At 36.8% G+C, this 16,837-nt stretch overlaps 1 protein-coding gene across 1 annotated transcript in view; it reads left to right on the top strand.

Annotated features, from left to right (window-relative positions):
• Positions 1 to 16,534, top strand: part of LOC126412653 (epoxide hydrolase 4-like) — a 108,947-nt gene extending 92,413 nt beyond the window's left edge. The window contains exon 6 of the mRNA XM_050082352.1: positions 16,134 to 16,534. Coding sequence (XP_049938309.1) covers positions 16,134 to 16,420 — 287 coding nt within the window. The 3' untranslated portion in view covers positions 16,421 to 16,534. The remainder of the gene's footprint in view (positions 1 to 16,133) is intronic.
• The last annotated feature ends 303 nt before the right edge of the window (positions 16,535 to 16,837 follow it).

The raw sequence follows: 16,837 nt of genomic DNA, 5'->3' as shown, positions 1-16,837 counted from the left end.
AGATTGACCAGTGCAAAATGGTTCAGCTGGAATGGCTAGAGGACTAATGTAAGGGTTTAGAAGGATATTTCACTAGGGAAAAGACAGATAACACCTATAGGAAAATTAAAGAGGCCTTTGGAGATAGGAGAGCAGCTGTATGAATATCAAAAGCTCAGATGGAAAACCAATCTTAAGCAAAGAAGAGAAAGTTTAAAGGTGGAAAGAGTATGTAAAGGGTCTAACAAAGGATATGAAATTAAAGGAAATATTATAGAAAGGGAAGTAGATGAAGGTGAGATGGGCAGTATGACACTGTGAGATGAATTTACTAGAGCTCTGAAAGTTCTAAGTTGAAACAAGACCCCGAGGGTAGATATTATTTCATCAGAACTACTGATAGCATTGGGAAAGCCATCTATGACAAAACTCTTCCATTTGGTGTGCAAGATGTATGAGACAGGCAAAATACCCACACACTTCAAGAAGAATGCAGTAATTCCAATTCCAAAGAAAACAGTTGAGGACAGCTGTGAAAATTACTGAACTATCAGTTTAATAAGTCATGGTTGCGAAATACTAACAAAAATTCTTTGTAGATGGATGGAAAAGCTGGTAGCAGCCAACCCTGGGGAAGATCAGTTTGTATTCTGAAGAAATGTAGGAACGTGTGAGGCAATAATCACCCTCAGACTTATCTTAGAAGATAGGTTAAGGAAAGAAAAACCTACATTAATAGCATATGTAAACTTCGAGAAAGCTTTCAACAATGCTGACTGTAATACTCTCTTTGAAATTCTGAAGGTTGTATGGGTAAAATACAGGAAGCAAAAGGGTATTTACAACTTCTACAGAAACCAGATTGCAGTAATAAGAGTCGAGGGGCATGGAAAGAAAGCAGTGGTTGAGAAGGGAGCGAGATGGGGTTATAGCCTATCCCTGATATTTTCAGTCTGTACGTACAATGAACAAGCAGTAAATGAAACCAAAGAAAAATTTGAAGTAGGAATTTAAGTTCAGGGAGAAGAAATAAAAACTTAGAGGTTTGCTGATGACATTGTAATTCTGTCAGATATAGCAAAGGACTTGGAAGATCGGTTGAATGGAATGGACAGTATCTTGAAAGGAAGATATAAGATGAACATCAACAACTGCAAAACAAGTGTAAAGAAATCTAGTTGAACAAAATCAGGTGATGCTAAGGGCATTATATTAAGAAACAGGCACTTAAAGTAGTAGATGAGTTTTGCTATTTGGACAGCAAAGTAACTGTTGATGGCCAAAGTAGAGAGGATATAAAATGTAGTCTGGCAATGGCAAGGAAAGCATTTCTGAAGAAGAGACATTTGTTAACACTGAATGTAAATTTAAGTGTTGGGAAGTCTTTTCTGAAGGTATTTGCCTGAAGTGTAGCCATTTATGAAAGCGAAATGTGGACGATAAACATTTCAGACAACTAAGAGAATAGAAACTTTCAAAATGTAGTGCTACAGAAGAGTGTTTAAGGTAGATGGGTTGTTCACATAACTAATGAGGAGATAAAGAATAGAATTGGAGAGACAAGAAATTTATGGCACAACTTGATCAAAAGAAGGATTGGTTGATAGGACACATTCTGAGAGGATGTAGACTGCAGTAGTTATTTGGAGCTTAAGAGGCTCGCACAGGATAGAGTGGCATGGAGAGCTGCATCAAATCAGTGTTTGGACTTAAGACCACCACCACCACAACAACAACAACAACAACAACAACAAAAATAACAAAGAGAGTATTGGTTAGCCAGTTACACCTCCTGCGTAATCTTAAATTTCTTAAGTCTAGATAAATGAGCTTGAATACTTGTAATAGGTTAATCAATTAAAAATGGTACAAAATTCCTTTTTACAACCCCATACCAATTATTGTTCATTCACAGTGGGTCGTTCATTGGGTACAATCATTATTATATAGTAAACATATAGCATTTCTATCCATATCGTTTTTTCTCTCTTTAATACAGTACCATTTTTGTTACATTACTTTCTTAATACTAAACATAATCAACTTGTACTGTTTTGTACTAGCCTATTCTTTTAGGTTATGGCAATCCAGCAGATGGAATTACGTTTTGTGAACCTAGCAGCTGTTTAGTGTTGTATACTATCATCCGTTAATCCCTATTACTTTCACTCTTGGTCAGTATAGAAAAGTCAGACACTTGTCTCCTTATTAATCATTTAATAATCCAGTATATCTATTTGACCACAACAATTCAGGTAGGTGCCTTTAATTTGGAGCTGGCCACAAAATTGTTAGTATTCTACATTTGTAGAAACTGTAACCATAAAACACTTCCCTCCTCAGAATGACTTCTTACACATTGTATTATCTTTCACACAGAAATGGCCCCTATATAAAGGGTGTTTGTTTTAACTTGGAAAAACTAAATATTTCAGTAAATACACATTGTACTGAGAAACTGTTCCAGATGAAAAGTTGATATTTTCAAGTGGGGGCATCTGTCAATGTGAATGGCCACCCCTTAACACCCCCCTCCCCCTCCTTCCAATGGTGGAATCAGGTTTTTATTTTAAAATGAGAACCTCTCATTTTTATTGCAGATTTGGATTCTATGCCAAAAATTACCTAGGATTTATCAACAACATTTTTTTTTCTCCATTCAAGATAGATTGCACTTTATTTGACAAAATTCAATTTTACACCTGAACAATTGATAAAGACTTAATTTAGTTTTGCAAATTTGATTGCACAATACAACTTTTACGTTTAGTCATTTACGTCTGCCATATAAGCTACATTTAATGCAATAAAGTTTTCTGTTCCTTTTGGGGTTGATTCCGGCGAGCCCTTAGACCATGACAATGCTTGATTTCAGCGAGTCCCATTGAATATCAATATCAGGGTGACTTATTTCATTGTGTTCTTTCATCCAACCACCATAACTCTTGCACTGATTACATCCCAATCTACTACAAACAGGAAAAAATTGTGACAGATAAAACCTAGGTATTTTTTAGCTTAGACTCTGAATCTGCAATGAAAAGGAGGGTGGTTCCCATTTGAAAATAAAAAGCTTCTGTCGTGTGTAGAGGGTGGGTGTTTAGGCGGTAGCCTGTTTTAGTACAGACAGATATCCCTTTTGAAAATATTAATTTTTCATCTGGAACATTTTTTTTCATCTGATGTGTGCTTTTCAAGATATTTACCTGTTCCAACTTGAAACAAACACCCCGTATATTTCTCCATTTCTTCAGCTCAGGTGTAGATCAGCCTTCCTTCGTACACCTATCCCATACCTCACATATAAGGGTACAAAATCTTGGTTATGCATAAACACCTCTCTCCTCATGTATTTTGAGATGAACTTCTTCCTATCTTATTATGAATCCATACCCAATTGTCTGGGTTTCTTTCTTTCTGTTTCCTTAATTCTCCTCCATACCCAGTTGTAACTAGTAATCTGTTTATCAGTACCCTATTTTTATTTGCCTGTATGAACATTCAGTTATTTATTAGGAATCTGTACTAAGTCATTCATTACTGATGCCAATTCTCCTTGCTATGGATGTTCCTGATACCTTTGGGCTTTAAGCTTGATGTTAGCATGTCATCAAACATAATTTAAATTCAATACTTTTCACTCTTCCCATCTTCCCCACCTCAACATAGTGTTGGTAACATGTGCACAGCAATCTGTAGGATAAATATATTCAAATTATACAGTTGTTCTTCTTATTTATAGTCAACATTTTAATTGTCTTTCAAGTGTGTGGCAGATTGTTTAGAGATATCTTCATAGGTATGGATAAAATTAACTAGTTCTTCTTAATAATTTGTATTAATTGTAGTGTTTCAATTCTTTCTTCTTGTAAACATCTCTGTTTGTGAAATTGTAATCCTGAAAAATTTCTCCAAAGGAATAACATACACTCCTGGAAATTGAAATAAGAACACCGTGAATTCATTGTCCCAGGAAGGGGAAACTTTATTGACACATTCCTGGGGTCAGATACATCACATGATCACACTGACAGAACCACAGGCACATAGACACAGGCAACAGAGCATGCACAATGTCGGCACTAGTACAGTGTATATCCACCTTTCGCAGCAATGCAGGCTGCTATTCTCCCATGGAGACAATCGTAGAGATGCTGGATGTAGTCCTGTGGAACGGCTTGCCATGCCATTTCCACCTGGCGCCTCAGTTGGACCAGCGTTCGTGCTGGACATGCAGACCGCGTGAGACGACGCTTCATCCAGTCCCAAACATGCTCAATGGGGGACAGATCCGGAGATCTTGCTGGCCAGGGTAGTTGACTTACACCTTCTAGAGCACGTTGAGTGGCACGGGATACATGCGGACGTGCATTGTCCTGTTGGAACAGCAAGTTCCCTTGCCGGTCTAGGAATGGTAGAACGATGGGTTCGATGACGGTTTGGATGTACCGTGCACTATTCAGTGTCCCCTCGACGATCACCAGTGGTGTACGGCCAGTGTAGGAGATCGCTCCCCACACCATGATGCCAGGTGTTGGCCCTGTGTGCATCGGTCGTATGCAGTCCTGATTGTGGCGCTCACCTGCACGGCGCCAAACACGCATACGACCATCATTGGCACCAAGGCAGAAGCGACTCTCATCGCTGAAGACGACACATCTCCATTCGTCCCTCCATTCACACCTGTCGCGACACCACTGGAGGCGGGCTGCACGATGTTGGGGCGTGAGCGGAAGACGGCCTAACGGTGTGCGGGACCGTAGCCCAGCTTCATGGAGACGGTTGCGAATGGTCCTCGCCGATACCTCAGGAGCAACAGTGTCCCTAATTTGCTGGGAAGTGGCGGTGCGGTCTCCTACGGCACTGCGTAGGATCCTACGGTCTTGGCGTGCATCCGTGCGTCGCTGCGGTCCGGTCCCAGGTCGACGGGCACGTGCACCTTCCGCCGACCACTGGCGACAACATCGATGTACTGTGGAGACCTCACGCCCCACGTGTTGAGCAATTCGGCGGTACGTCCACCCGGCCTCCCGCATGCCCACTATACGCCCTCGCTCAAAGTCCGTCAACTGCACATACGGTTCACGTCCATGCTGTCGCGGCATGCTACCAGTGTTAAAGACTGCGATGGAGCTCCGTATGCCACGGCAAACTGGCTGACACTGACGGCGGCGGTGCACAAATGCTGCGCAGCTAGCGCCATTCGACGGCCAACACTGCGGTTCCTGGTGTGTCCGCTGTGCCGTGCGTGTGATCATTGCTTGTACAGCCCTCTCGCAGTGTCCGGAGCAAGTATGGTGGGTCTGACACACCGGTGTCAATGTGTTCTTTTTTCCATTTCCAGGAGTGTATTTTGATTGGAAACAAACACAAGGAAAAGAGATGGGTTGCTAGCAATGAGGACTATTGAATATGGAAAGATGGAGGATCAAACTGATTCCTGAAAGAAGGAAATAAGGAAAGAAATAAAAGATCAGGAATGTTGAGACCTAAGAAGGAAAATGACAGCCCCAAAGGCAGACACCCTTGCCAATCCCTCCCTGAATATCCTCTTTGGCAGGTGCATCACTAGTGGGTCAGAGGGTAGTATTTATTGGTCATTGACCCTACACGGTAGACACCACCAGCTGTGCCTCCACAGTCTCCAAAAAGTGGTCGTCAACACCCTGCTACTTGGGACCAATGTTGATCATGTGTTCACCAAAGAGATCTTTGTTTTTTTTTTAATGGAGTGCGCTAACTTCCTTTTACTGTTTACCTGGACATTTAATCATTATAATAAAAATATTATGGCACATGATATATTCATATATTCTAATAACTTTTCTTGTGCATATACATCACTGAATCAATACTGAAACTTTTCTCAGTACATTTCTTTATATGCAACTTTAATTCATCACAGATAACACAAGGATGACTGGATTGTGTAAAAGGACCAAAAACACAATATTTGGTTTTAAATTCTCAATGTTCACATTAGCTACTACCTTGGAACCATTGTTGCTTAATTAGTTTTGCAAAGGTGTACTATTACTAATTGTGTGCAAGCAAAATACAAATTTCTGCTGTTGTCTCTTGGTTATTTTTGCTGAAAATCCTTGAGTATGGCCTGCTGGAAAAAAATCAATCTCTCAGTTGTAACTGAAGCTTCTGCTAGTATTTCATTGTTCCAGCATAATAAATAGGTAGGACAGTAGAAGGAAATAGAATAGAAAGCAGATAGAATAGTAAAAGAAGAATGATTGTTATACAGAAATCAAAATATGAAGGAGTATAATTATCATCTTGGGCCTTGTAGGCATCGCTCTACAAAATTCACAAAGATTGTGAATCATCTGAGGACTTGTTTCTCTGTAATAAATCTTTTAATCAAATCTATGTTGTATAATCCTGTTTCTCTGTTGTCTGAGGGATCTATTAAGAACACTGCTTTTGGATGTGATATGTCTATCACCTTGCAAGGACTCTCACGTTTATGAAAAAATTTACTCATCTCTTTCCTTAGATTTGAGCTAGTGTAATAGGCCTTCATAAGTACCATGCTGCCCACCTCAGATCCTGGCCTTACTGCATTTGTCTTGTGCTTCTTTATTCATTGTTCCATCTTTTTAATTCCTTCTTTTCTTACAATTACTGAACATTATCACTGTCAAATTACTCCATCAGGCCCCTTAAACAACCTTAACAACCATTCTCTGATAGATCTTCTGCTTGATGCTACCATTAGAGAATGTCTGGTAAATAAATATAGTAGTTTAGTTAATAAATTTTGCAATTCCAGTATCATCTGAACCAAGTGATATTTTTACTTGACTCATGTGTACAACAGTGTTTTCCAATCTCTTTCTTTTCTGTGTTCCAGACGGGTTGGATTGAGGATGATTTTTGGAAATAGGAAGGTGTTTTACACCTTCCCATGCCAGAAATTATTTAAAACTTATAAACTGTGGACCATTATCAGTAAGCGGCCCCTAGTTTTCCCACATCTGCAATATATTCTCTTAAACGGTTAATTATAGTGGCCATGTTGACTAATTTAGTAAGATATAAACTTAACGTGTTTTGACCAGTATCCATCTGCAACAAATACAGAAGATACTCCACTTTTACCTTTAGGTAGAGGTCCAAATAAATCTGCAGCTGTTAGATCATTTAAATCCATTGGATTTACCAGATATATTTTATAAGTTACAGCAATCTTATGTTCATCACCTTTTGATATGTGATGTGTTCAGAAGATCCTTGTTACTTCCATATCTAAGTTCCGGAAATACTCGTTTTAAAATTTAATAATATGTTTAATACACTTTCTTATACCAAAATCTCATAACCTTTGTGTATAAACCAGATTAGATTTTCTAGTTCTATATGAGAAATACACAATTTCCAATTGTTCAAATTCTCATTTACCCTCCAGAATGAGTCTTCACATACCGGCTACTTGTTCTTTTTTTCTGACAATGTTCCTTGGTCCCAGGATGTGACAGTATCACTTAATTGTTCATCAGACTTAAATCCTTCTGTTTCTGTTTTAGTTAATAATTGTTCTTCATTATTAGTATAATTCATAGACATAAAGTTATCTCTAAAGATTACTCGAAGGACTCTTTTTTTTTTATTTTTTATTTTTTTATTTGCATCTAATGGTAATCAAGAAAGTGTGTCAGGTACTACATTAACTGAGCCTTTAATGGAATTAATTCGCAACTTAAACATCAGCAACAACAGCAACATGTTATTAATCAACTATATTACAGCCTACTCTCTGTTAATAATGCTAAGGCTTTGTGACAAGATATTAACTTCACCAAAGTAGAAATTGAAGCTGCATGCAAGATTGTTTGACAAGTCTCAGTATCAGGGGTGGGAAAAAAATTGTATTTGGATCCTGTTGGCCACAAGATTCACCTCCTGATGTAACTGAAAGCTTTAGAGAAAGCCTTAATTTGCTAGTGCATAAGTTCCCCAGTCATACTGTAATCAACAGTGGACACTGCAATCATTCATCAATCAACTCGGAAAATTAGGTTTGTGAGTGGTGGGTGTGACATCCTGTAAAACATTACTAAGTACCTTCCCTGAAAACTGTTCAGAACATATAGTTTGTAACTCCAATCATAATGGAAATATATTAGATCTAATGGCAACAAATAGACATGATCGCTTTGAGGATATTCACATCAAAACTGGTATTAGTGACCATGCAATGGTTGTGGCAACAAAATTGCCAAAGTACAAAGGACAACTACAAGAAGAAGAAAGATGTGTGTGTTCAGTAAACCAGATAGAAAAAGTAGTGGCATATCTCAAAGAGGAAATATATGCTTTTAGCACAGGACAGTAGCATGTAGCAGAAATATGGATTGGGTTTAAAAGAACAGTTGACCTGGACAGACCTTGTTGCACGGTTCGTGATTGGGGGGGGGGGGGGGGGGGGTGTACAGTCACTGTGAAGTAACCTCTAAAGAAACAGATACTACTGCATAAAAGGTGAAAAACAATGCATAGGACCACAGATAGAGAGATACTGGATGAAACACTTTTGGATGTCACGAGAGCAATTTACGAAGTCTTCAGTAGCTACTGTTGCAGAATATTGTCAAATGATCTTTCATGAAATCCAAAGAAATTCTGATTGTATGTAAAGGATGTTAGTGGCACCAGAGTTAGTGTTCAGTCATTCACAGACGTGCCAGGAACCGATATCAAGGGTTGCACCCTTGCTGTTAATGTTGGCTGGCTGGTGTGGCCGTGCGGTTCTAGGCGCTTCAGTCTGGAACCGCGTGACCACTACGGTCGCAGGTTCGAATCCTGCTTCGGGCATGGATGTGTGTGATGTCCTTAGGTTAGTTAGGTTTAAATAGCGCTAAGTTCCGTGATGACCACAGATGTTAAGTCCCATGGTGCTCAGAGCCATTTGAACCATTTTTTGTTAATGTTGTATATTAATGACCTTGCGAACAATATCAATAGTACTCACAAACTTTTCGCAGGTTATACAATTATAATGAAGTAATTTCTGAACCAAGCTGCATAATTCATTCAGATCTTGATAAGATTTCAAAGTGGTGGAAAGACTGGCAACTTGCTTTAAATGTTCAGAGATATAAAATTGTACATGTCACAAAGTGAAAAAATGTAGTATCCTTTGACGATAATGTCAATGTGTCACAGACGGAATAGGTCAGCTCATACAAATATGTGGACGTAACACTTGGTAGGGTTGTGAAATGAAATCATTACACAGACCCGTCACAGGTAAAGGAAGTGGCAGGCTTTACTGGTTACTGGTAGAATGCTGGAGAAATGAAATCCATCTACAAAGGAAATTGCTTACAGCTCACTCATTTAAGACATCCTAGAACTTATTCAAGTGTGTGAGACTTGTGCCAATAGGACTAACAGGGGATATTAAACATAGACACAGAGAAAGGCAGCACAAATGGTCACAGGTTTGTTTGACCTTGGAAGGATGTCAAAGAGATGTTGAAAGAGCTGAACAGACAGATTCTTGAAGATAGACATAAACTATAATGAGAATGCCGGCTATAAATTATTACTTATGAATATACTACAACCACCTACATATTGCTTCTGTAGGGATTGCGAGGACAATATTAGATTAATTTCAGCATGTGTTGAAGCTTTAATACAATCATTTCTTCCCGCATTCCATACATGAATGTAATAGGAAAAAACCTTAATAAATTATTGGGGGTACAATGGGATATACCATCTTTCATGCACTTCATAACTTCAACGTCCTTAATCCTAGGATGACCTAAAATTTTTGGATTAAGAGTGCTGGTTTAATATTATTAAAAACTTCAATGTTTTCTTTATCCCAAATCCACTTAGATCTTTGCTCTGTAAACTCAATAAGTGTGGATTGTTCATTGCTTGAATGTTTATAAACCATCAGTAAAAAGCGGCTAGTCCTAGAATGAAATGTAATTATTTTACGTATCTCAATTCAGAGCATTCATTTGCAACTACTATTATGTCAAGATCAAGTTGTATCCGATTTATCCTCACAGTATGGCCCAGAAACATTAATTCTTGTGTCCCAAAATGTTACTTAGATAGCTTAATTGTTATTCTTTTTGCTTTCTGAAAGTTCATGTCGGTAGTTCACTCTGGTCTTTCCAACTATTAGAAACTAGTAATAGGTCATATATGAACATTATTAGTTCTTGTATTAACTCACTACCCAAATATTTGTCTCAAACATAAATGGAAATAGCTACAGATACGTTCAACCCAAAAGACAGTACTTTAACCTGATATGATTTACCTTCAAATAAGAATGCTGTGTAATGTCTTGACTATGTATGAAATAGTGCTTCACAATATCCAACTGTTAACTCCATCAAACTTAATGTTTGTGCATCTAGAACTAATTGAACAGCTCCTCATGGCTTTTTAACTACCTATAATGTGTTAGTATAATCAGTTAAGCTATTTTCAGTAATATTTTTATTGATCGTCTTATGTATCTCTTCCTTTACTGCAGGCCAGAGACTCCTTGGTATTAGGCAAGGTGAACAAAACAAAAGGTTTATCTTCCTTTACCTATACCTTAACATGTGTATCTTAACAATGCCTTGTTTGTTGAAGAACATTCCCTTGTATGTTAATAAAATACCTTGTAATTGTATCTTCTGTTCCATACTTAATATACTACAGTCTTGTGGTTTTAATTTTACACTCGCCAATAACTCTTGTCCTGCTTGGTTCTTTTCCTCCAGTTGATGATATTAGCCATAAACACCAAATAATCATGTGTTTCCAATAGTTGTTCTTGCTTAAAAGTTACTGAATTATTTTAAAAGACATGCTGTCAACTATTCTCTCCTTTCCATAATATTATATTCCTGGTAAAGTCTAGTGACACTTCACTGCCAAGTAACCACTGTAAACGTAGAACTACATCAAGTTTAGATTAGCGACTAATGACAATGTTTGATAAAAACACAATGTTATCAAATGTGATAGGTAGCCTCATTTTGTCCTTCATTTGTTTCCCTTTACTGCTTGTTATGCCCACAACATAAATTGCATTTGCAGGTAGTATTGTACACAAATGTTTGTTTCTGATTGTTATCATTAAGTCCCATGATATTAAAGATATTTTGCTATCACAATCTAAATGAATCTCCAATTTTGTTCCAAAAATGTTTTAGACACTGTTGCTGTTAATTGTTCTTTTTCATCTTTACTACTCCCCTAGACATTACTAATTTTTCCCATTAACAACCTACTGTGAAGTTGTTACTTCCTGTTGCCTGTCCTTGCTCTGGAATGTTTCTTTTCCAATGATTGGTGCAAGCATCTCTTCAAATGGTGCATATTATTTTTCTGACTGGAAAAAAAAATATCTCAGGGTGTTCCTCAAGGTTCCATGTTAGGGCCAGTCCTATTTCTCTTCTATTTTAATGACTTACAATTAAATATCAGCTCCCCATCAGTTCTGTTTGTAGATGATACTTCTCTCTAGTTGAAGATCATGATTTGGAAAAAATTCCCAAATTTGTGATTAGTACACTCAGTACCTTAGAAACTTGATTCAGCTAAGTGGGTTGAATCTAAACATAACTAAGACTCACATGATGCAGTTCAAAACCAGACAGACAAAATGTGAGCAGATTAAGATTGTACACAACGTCCAAGATATAGAAGAAGTTGACTCAGTCAAATTATTAGGTTCAAATGTAGATAAAAATTTGAGCTGGCAGGCACACATTGAAAAAATACCTAGCAAACAAATGGAGCACCTTTACATTCGCAGTGCATATATTATCAACTGCAGCTGACATGGACACATGAAAAGTAGCATATACAAGCTACTTTGAATCCATTATTAGGTACGGTATTGTTTTTTGGGGTAACTCGACAAACATACAGCGGATACTACAAACACAGGGGGGGGAGGGGGGGAAATTCGAAATATGTACACTGCAAATCACAAAGAACCAAGTCAACCATTATTCAGAAAACTCTGCCAGTCTTATACATATATGAGATTATTGTATTTTTGTACACCAGACATGAATTATTTGAGGGAAACCATTTTGGCCATTCACACGATACTAGAAACAAAGAAAATTTTATGGTCTCCACCCACTACCTGAGACTGTATACCCAGGAACCTCAATACTTGGGAATGAAACAATGGAAATGAACAAATGGTTTAGAATGATGAGGAAAGTGTCTAATCCCTCTGTGAAAGTCAATAGTTCATTTACTCTTGACCAACCACAATACCATATCTCTTTTGTCACGTGCTACACCAATCTACGAACCAACACTTTTTTTCTGAATAGATCTTTGGAGGGTATCAGTAATTTTTCTGCTTCCTTGACTTCAACTGCAGTTTTCTTTAGGCCTGTATTCTTTCTTTGAGAATGTTGTTTTTTCACTCATTGTATCCATTTTCATCAAAGATTTGGTTAGTTATTCTGTCATTATTCATCCTACCTATGTGCCCACAGGCAGGTTTCCAGGACAGCAAAAAAATGAGGAGCTGGAAGAAAGGAAAATTCACACAGAATTTAAATCTCCTTTGTCTCACTATATCTGTTAGCTTTTCAATTTTCAGTCACAGTTCTGTATTAGATCTTAATCTGTATTCTGACTCACTGCTGCTTTTTGGTCCTAGTATCATTCTTAGAATTCCTCTTTCAGTTTTTTCTAATTTTTTTGAGCACTCCCTTCATAGCCAGATTAAGAGATTCTGTTGCATACAGTGTTTCTGGTCTGACCACTGTTTCATAATGTTTCAGTTTTGTGATCCAGTATAATGGTATTTTAGCATAGATGTTTCTTGTTATTTGAAAGGCCCTCTCCATTTTATGTATTCTAATATATATTGCTGTCTCTTCCTTTATGTTGTTTGATATCCATAACAGCCTACTACAGCTATTGTATTGTTATTTACTTTAAGCTTTTGAGACACTACTGATATCTGTGGTTAACTGTTTTTTTCAGATGATATTTTTGTTCCACTTTTTCTGTATGATGTAGTTCTGTGATATGTCATCTGTAAATGCTAGACAGTCAACAGAGATTTTTTTTGTCCTACTTCCTAATTGTATACCCTTAATATTTATGGCCGTCCTCCATTCTCTATTTTCTTTAATGCACTGTTAAAAAGTAGGGGTGAAAGCCCATCGCCATGTTTTACTCCAGATTTTATTTCAAAAGTTTCCAACAATCTCCCATAAATTTTACTTTTGATGTTGGGTTGGTTAAAGTTGCTTTAGTCCAATCTTTTTTCAAATTTAGAGTAGTGTATTTCTATCAATAAAAGTGTACACCTTTTTAAAATCTACAAATGCTATCAATATTTAAACTAACTGATACTTTTAGTAAATGACTCCCATTCATAGCATCACCTAACTATTTAAATCTTAGATGTCATTCATTATACGTCTTATAGCTAACCCCAACTATTATTGTAATATCTAAGGTCTAGTTACTCAAGCAGTAGCTTTTCCTGACTTCTTGATGACCAATACTTCTTTTTAAATTTATCTTGAAAGTCACTCCAGGAAGAGAATTTTTCCAGATGAGCTGTTCCCCTTTTAAATAATCGAGGATAATGTCAATGTTCTTGAAGTTATCCCAACAGTTATGCAAGGATTTAGAAAATACACTCAAAACGTAATTAGGATTAACCCCCCCCCCATCTGGTGTAAAGTTAGGAAACTGTGTGGATAGATTGATTATGCTTTCTATGTGCAATTCCATACTGTTAAAGTGGAAATCCATAATTATGATTGTCTCTTTTTACTAACTTTGTCCTTCTTTTTAGCAAATTCATCCTGGATCTTTTGTAACTCCACCTCCATTCTATCTGTCTCAGCTAATGAATAAGTTGTACTGAGAGATGATTCAGTCTTTTCTTGTACTTTTTGTTCCTTTAAACCCCCAATGTGCTGCTCCACAGTTAAGAGACTGGAACCTGATACTGTAGTCACATCAGAATCTTTATTCTGCTGTAGTACATTTTAACTTATTATAGTGTCTGAGATTTATTTATTTATTCTTTGCCCATGGACTCCAGCTGACAATCCAGCTGAGAGTATTGGGTGTGTCATACAATAGGCTATTAACATCAGACTTGATTTCATTACATATAAATTAAACAAATAATTAAACAGAAATAGTCTATAAGCATACAAAGATATTACATGTTTCACATTATATATACACACAAATGCAAGCAACATACAGAAATAATACTTTTTAAAGGTACATTTCAGTAATGATATAACATATTCAAACACCATCTTAGCATTCACTCAAACTGTATATACATTTCTCTGTAACATATAGTTTCAAATGATTTTTAAAACATTTTAGGTCTGTTTCTTTTTTAATGATTTTGGGGAGTTTATTAAAAAACTTTTGCTTGCTTCTTCAGGGGCAGTTATAGACAGCTTTAGATTTCTGTTTCTCATGTAGTAATTTTCATTTCCTCTTGTACCGTGTTTGTGTACATCTTTATTTAGAAGGTGTTTATCGTTTGACCTTACCGCCATTATGCTTTGGTAAATGTACAGTGAATATACTGTCATAATATTATAGTGTACAAAAGCCACCATTCTCGGTGACCAAGTACTGTACTTCGTTTTGCATCTTCATGATGAGTACACTATGGACTCTCCATCTCCCAATATGACACCATAATGCTGCATGCATAAATTCTTGGTTTGATGAACACTCAGGCACACTATCACACCATGACCATGCTACTAAACCAAGTGATCTTAATACCATATAAAATAACTGCGACATTTGGAGGAGTGGGTGATAGCAGCCAATGTCACAGCAATATGGTAGGTCTACTTGATATAATCAGACCAGAAAGACCATCTGACACAAAACACACACATTTTTTTTTTAAAAAAAAAGTCTCTGGTTGCTTGCCAGATTGTGGCCTCTACAGCCAGAGACTGTGGTCAAATGGTCATTATTCCATACTGGATTTTCCATTGTTTGAAACTTAAGTACTCTCTTCATTAGTGAATAAAGATCATTATCAAGGAAAGTGCCGATTTTACATGGTATTAGTGTGATATGCCTTGGCGGCTAGTGGGGGGCTAATTTTCTTTGGTAAACTTATTTTTGTGTCTTATATTTATATTGTATAAATCAGTTTAAATCAAAATTATGTTCGTTATTAGCCCATTAGGGATTAAAGGTGTTGCTAAGCAAGCTCAAGAATTTGAGATGTTTAAGGGGCCTGTGCAGCCTGTGTAGTTATACATTTAACTCATTGCACACATTTCTTACATTTGCTGAATAAATACTTACATACTGGGATTGTTCCATAAGATGATTCCATAGCACAACAGGGGGTATAAATATTTATAATTTGCTGTCACTCTTTACTTAATGTTACAATGAGTGATACTTCAAGAACAAAATCTTCCAAATTAACTGACTGAACAACAAGGAATTTACATACAGCATTGCATTCCATTTCATTTAATGTATGACCATTAATCTCCATTATTGATAGCAACAGGTCAGTTTACCTTGACTGTCTATTAATTGCAGAATATGATAGCTTCCCAAATATAATTTTCTCATGAAAACAACTGAATTACCTGGCACGAATACAATATTACTATGACAGATTAATTTTTCATGATTAGTTCTATTAGGTATTTGTCAGGTAATAAATGGTATTGTCTGTAGGAAATCCTTTCCCAAAATTATACTAATAAGTACTTTAAAATGGAGGTCCTTGAAAGAAAACAGCAAATTTGTGCAATTAAGTCAGAACAGAATGAAATAAAGGGTGTATTTAAGTGTACAAAGTCAAGGGAGGCTAATGTTATGCAAAGTATGAACTCCAGAGGAAGAGATTAATGAATGTGTTTCTAAAAATCAAACATGTGATGTGTAATTGTGTGCAGGCATGTGAACGAAACCATAACCCCTGTTATGACTGATAAACTTCTTCATTTCTATTGCAAACTTTAATATTTGATTAGCATGAAGACTTTTGTGACTTTTTGTTAGTTAAATGTTGTTGGCACACTTTTATATTCGTTATTAGAACTCAAGAACTCCTTGATCTTGTTGTCTTAACAGTACTAAAAGCTTTAAAATTATTATTAATTTTATGATTATCATTACAGGTGGTTTCACAGCTCCAATAAACTATTACAGAGCATCAATGCGGAAGAGAACTACCAGTGAACCGCAACCAAAACGAGCGGAACCAAGATTTGATCTTCCTGTTGGACTATTTCTATTTGCAGAAAATGACAGGTACTTGGAAGGAGAATCATTACTAAAAACTGCAAAGTCATGGATTCCAAATCTGAAGACTCAAATTGTCAGTGGAGGAAACCACTTTGTCCAGCAGTCAGTACCAACACAACTCAATCATGTTATGAGGGAGTTCTTGAAAAGTTCCTCTTAAACTAATTGGAAAAATACTTTTAAGTTTGAGACAAGTGATTTATATTACATGAGAATATGTTGTATTCAGCTTGTTATTTTTGTAAAAAAATAAAAATTCTTGGTTGTTGCAGTACATACAGTGTCTTGTCTGTTTGTACTTATGGATGCCAACTGTTCCACGTTCTTCTCCCCTTTCTCTGTTATGTTACCTTAAGATGAAGTTGGTTAATAAAGTGCACATTTCGTACTCCTAAGTAATAGATGAAACAAACAATAAGAAAAGATATTTGGAGAAAGAAAGAGAGTTACATATTAATGGTATAGCTGTGGCAACAAAAAATGGACCCTATTAATGCTTTTGCTGCTGTAGGCCTCTGCACATGCCCTGCCACACTGTTTGCCAGATGCTGTGGACATATATAAGTGAGCTGCTTTG

Source organism: Schistocerca serialis, chromosome 7 (genome assembly GCF_023864345.2).
Source record: "Schistocerca serialis cubense isolate TAMUIC-IGC-003099 chromosome 7, iqSchSeri2.2, whole genome shotgun sequence".
In the NCBI taxonomy this organism is placed as follows: domain Eukaryota; kingdom Metazoa; phylum Arthropoda; class Insecta; order Orthoptera; family Acrididae; genus Schistocerca; species Schistocerca serialis.
This window is presented reverse-complemented; position numbering and strand designations above follow the sequence as displayed.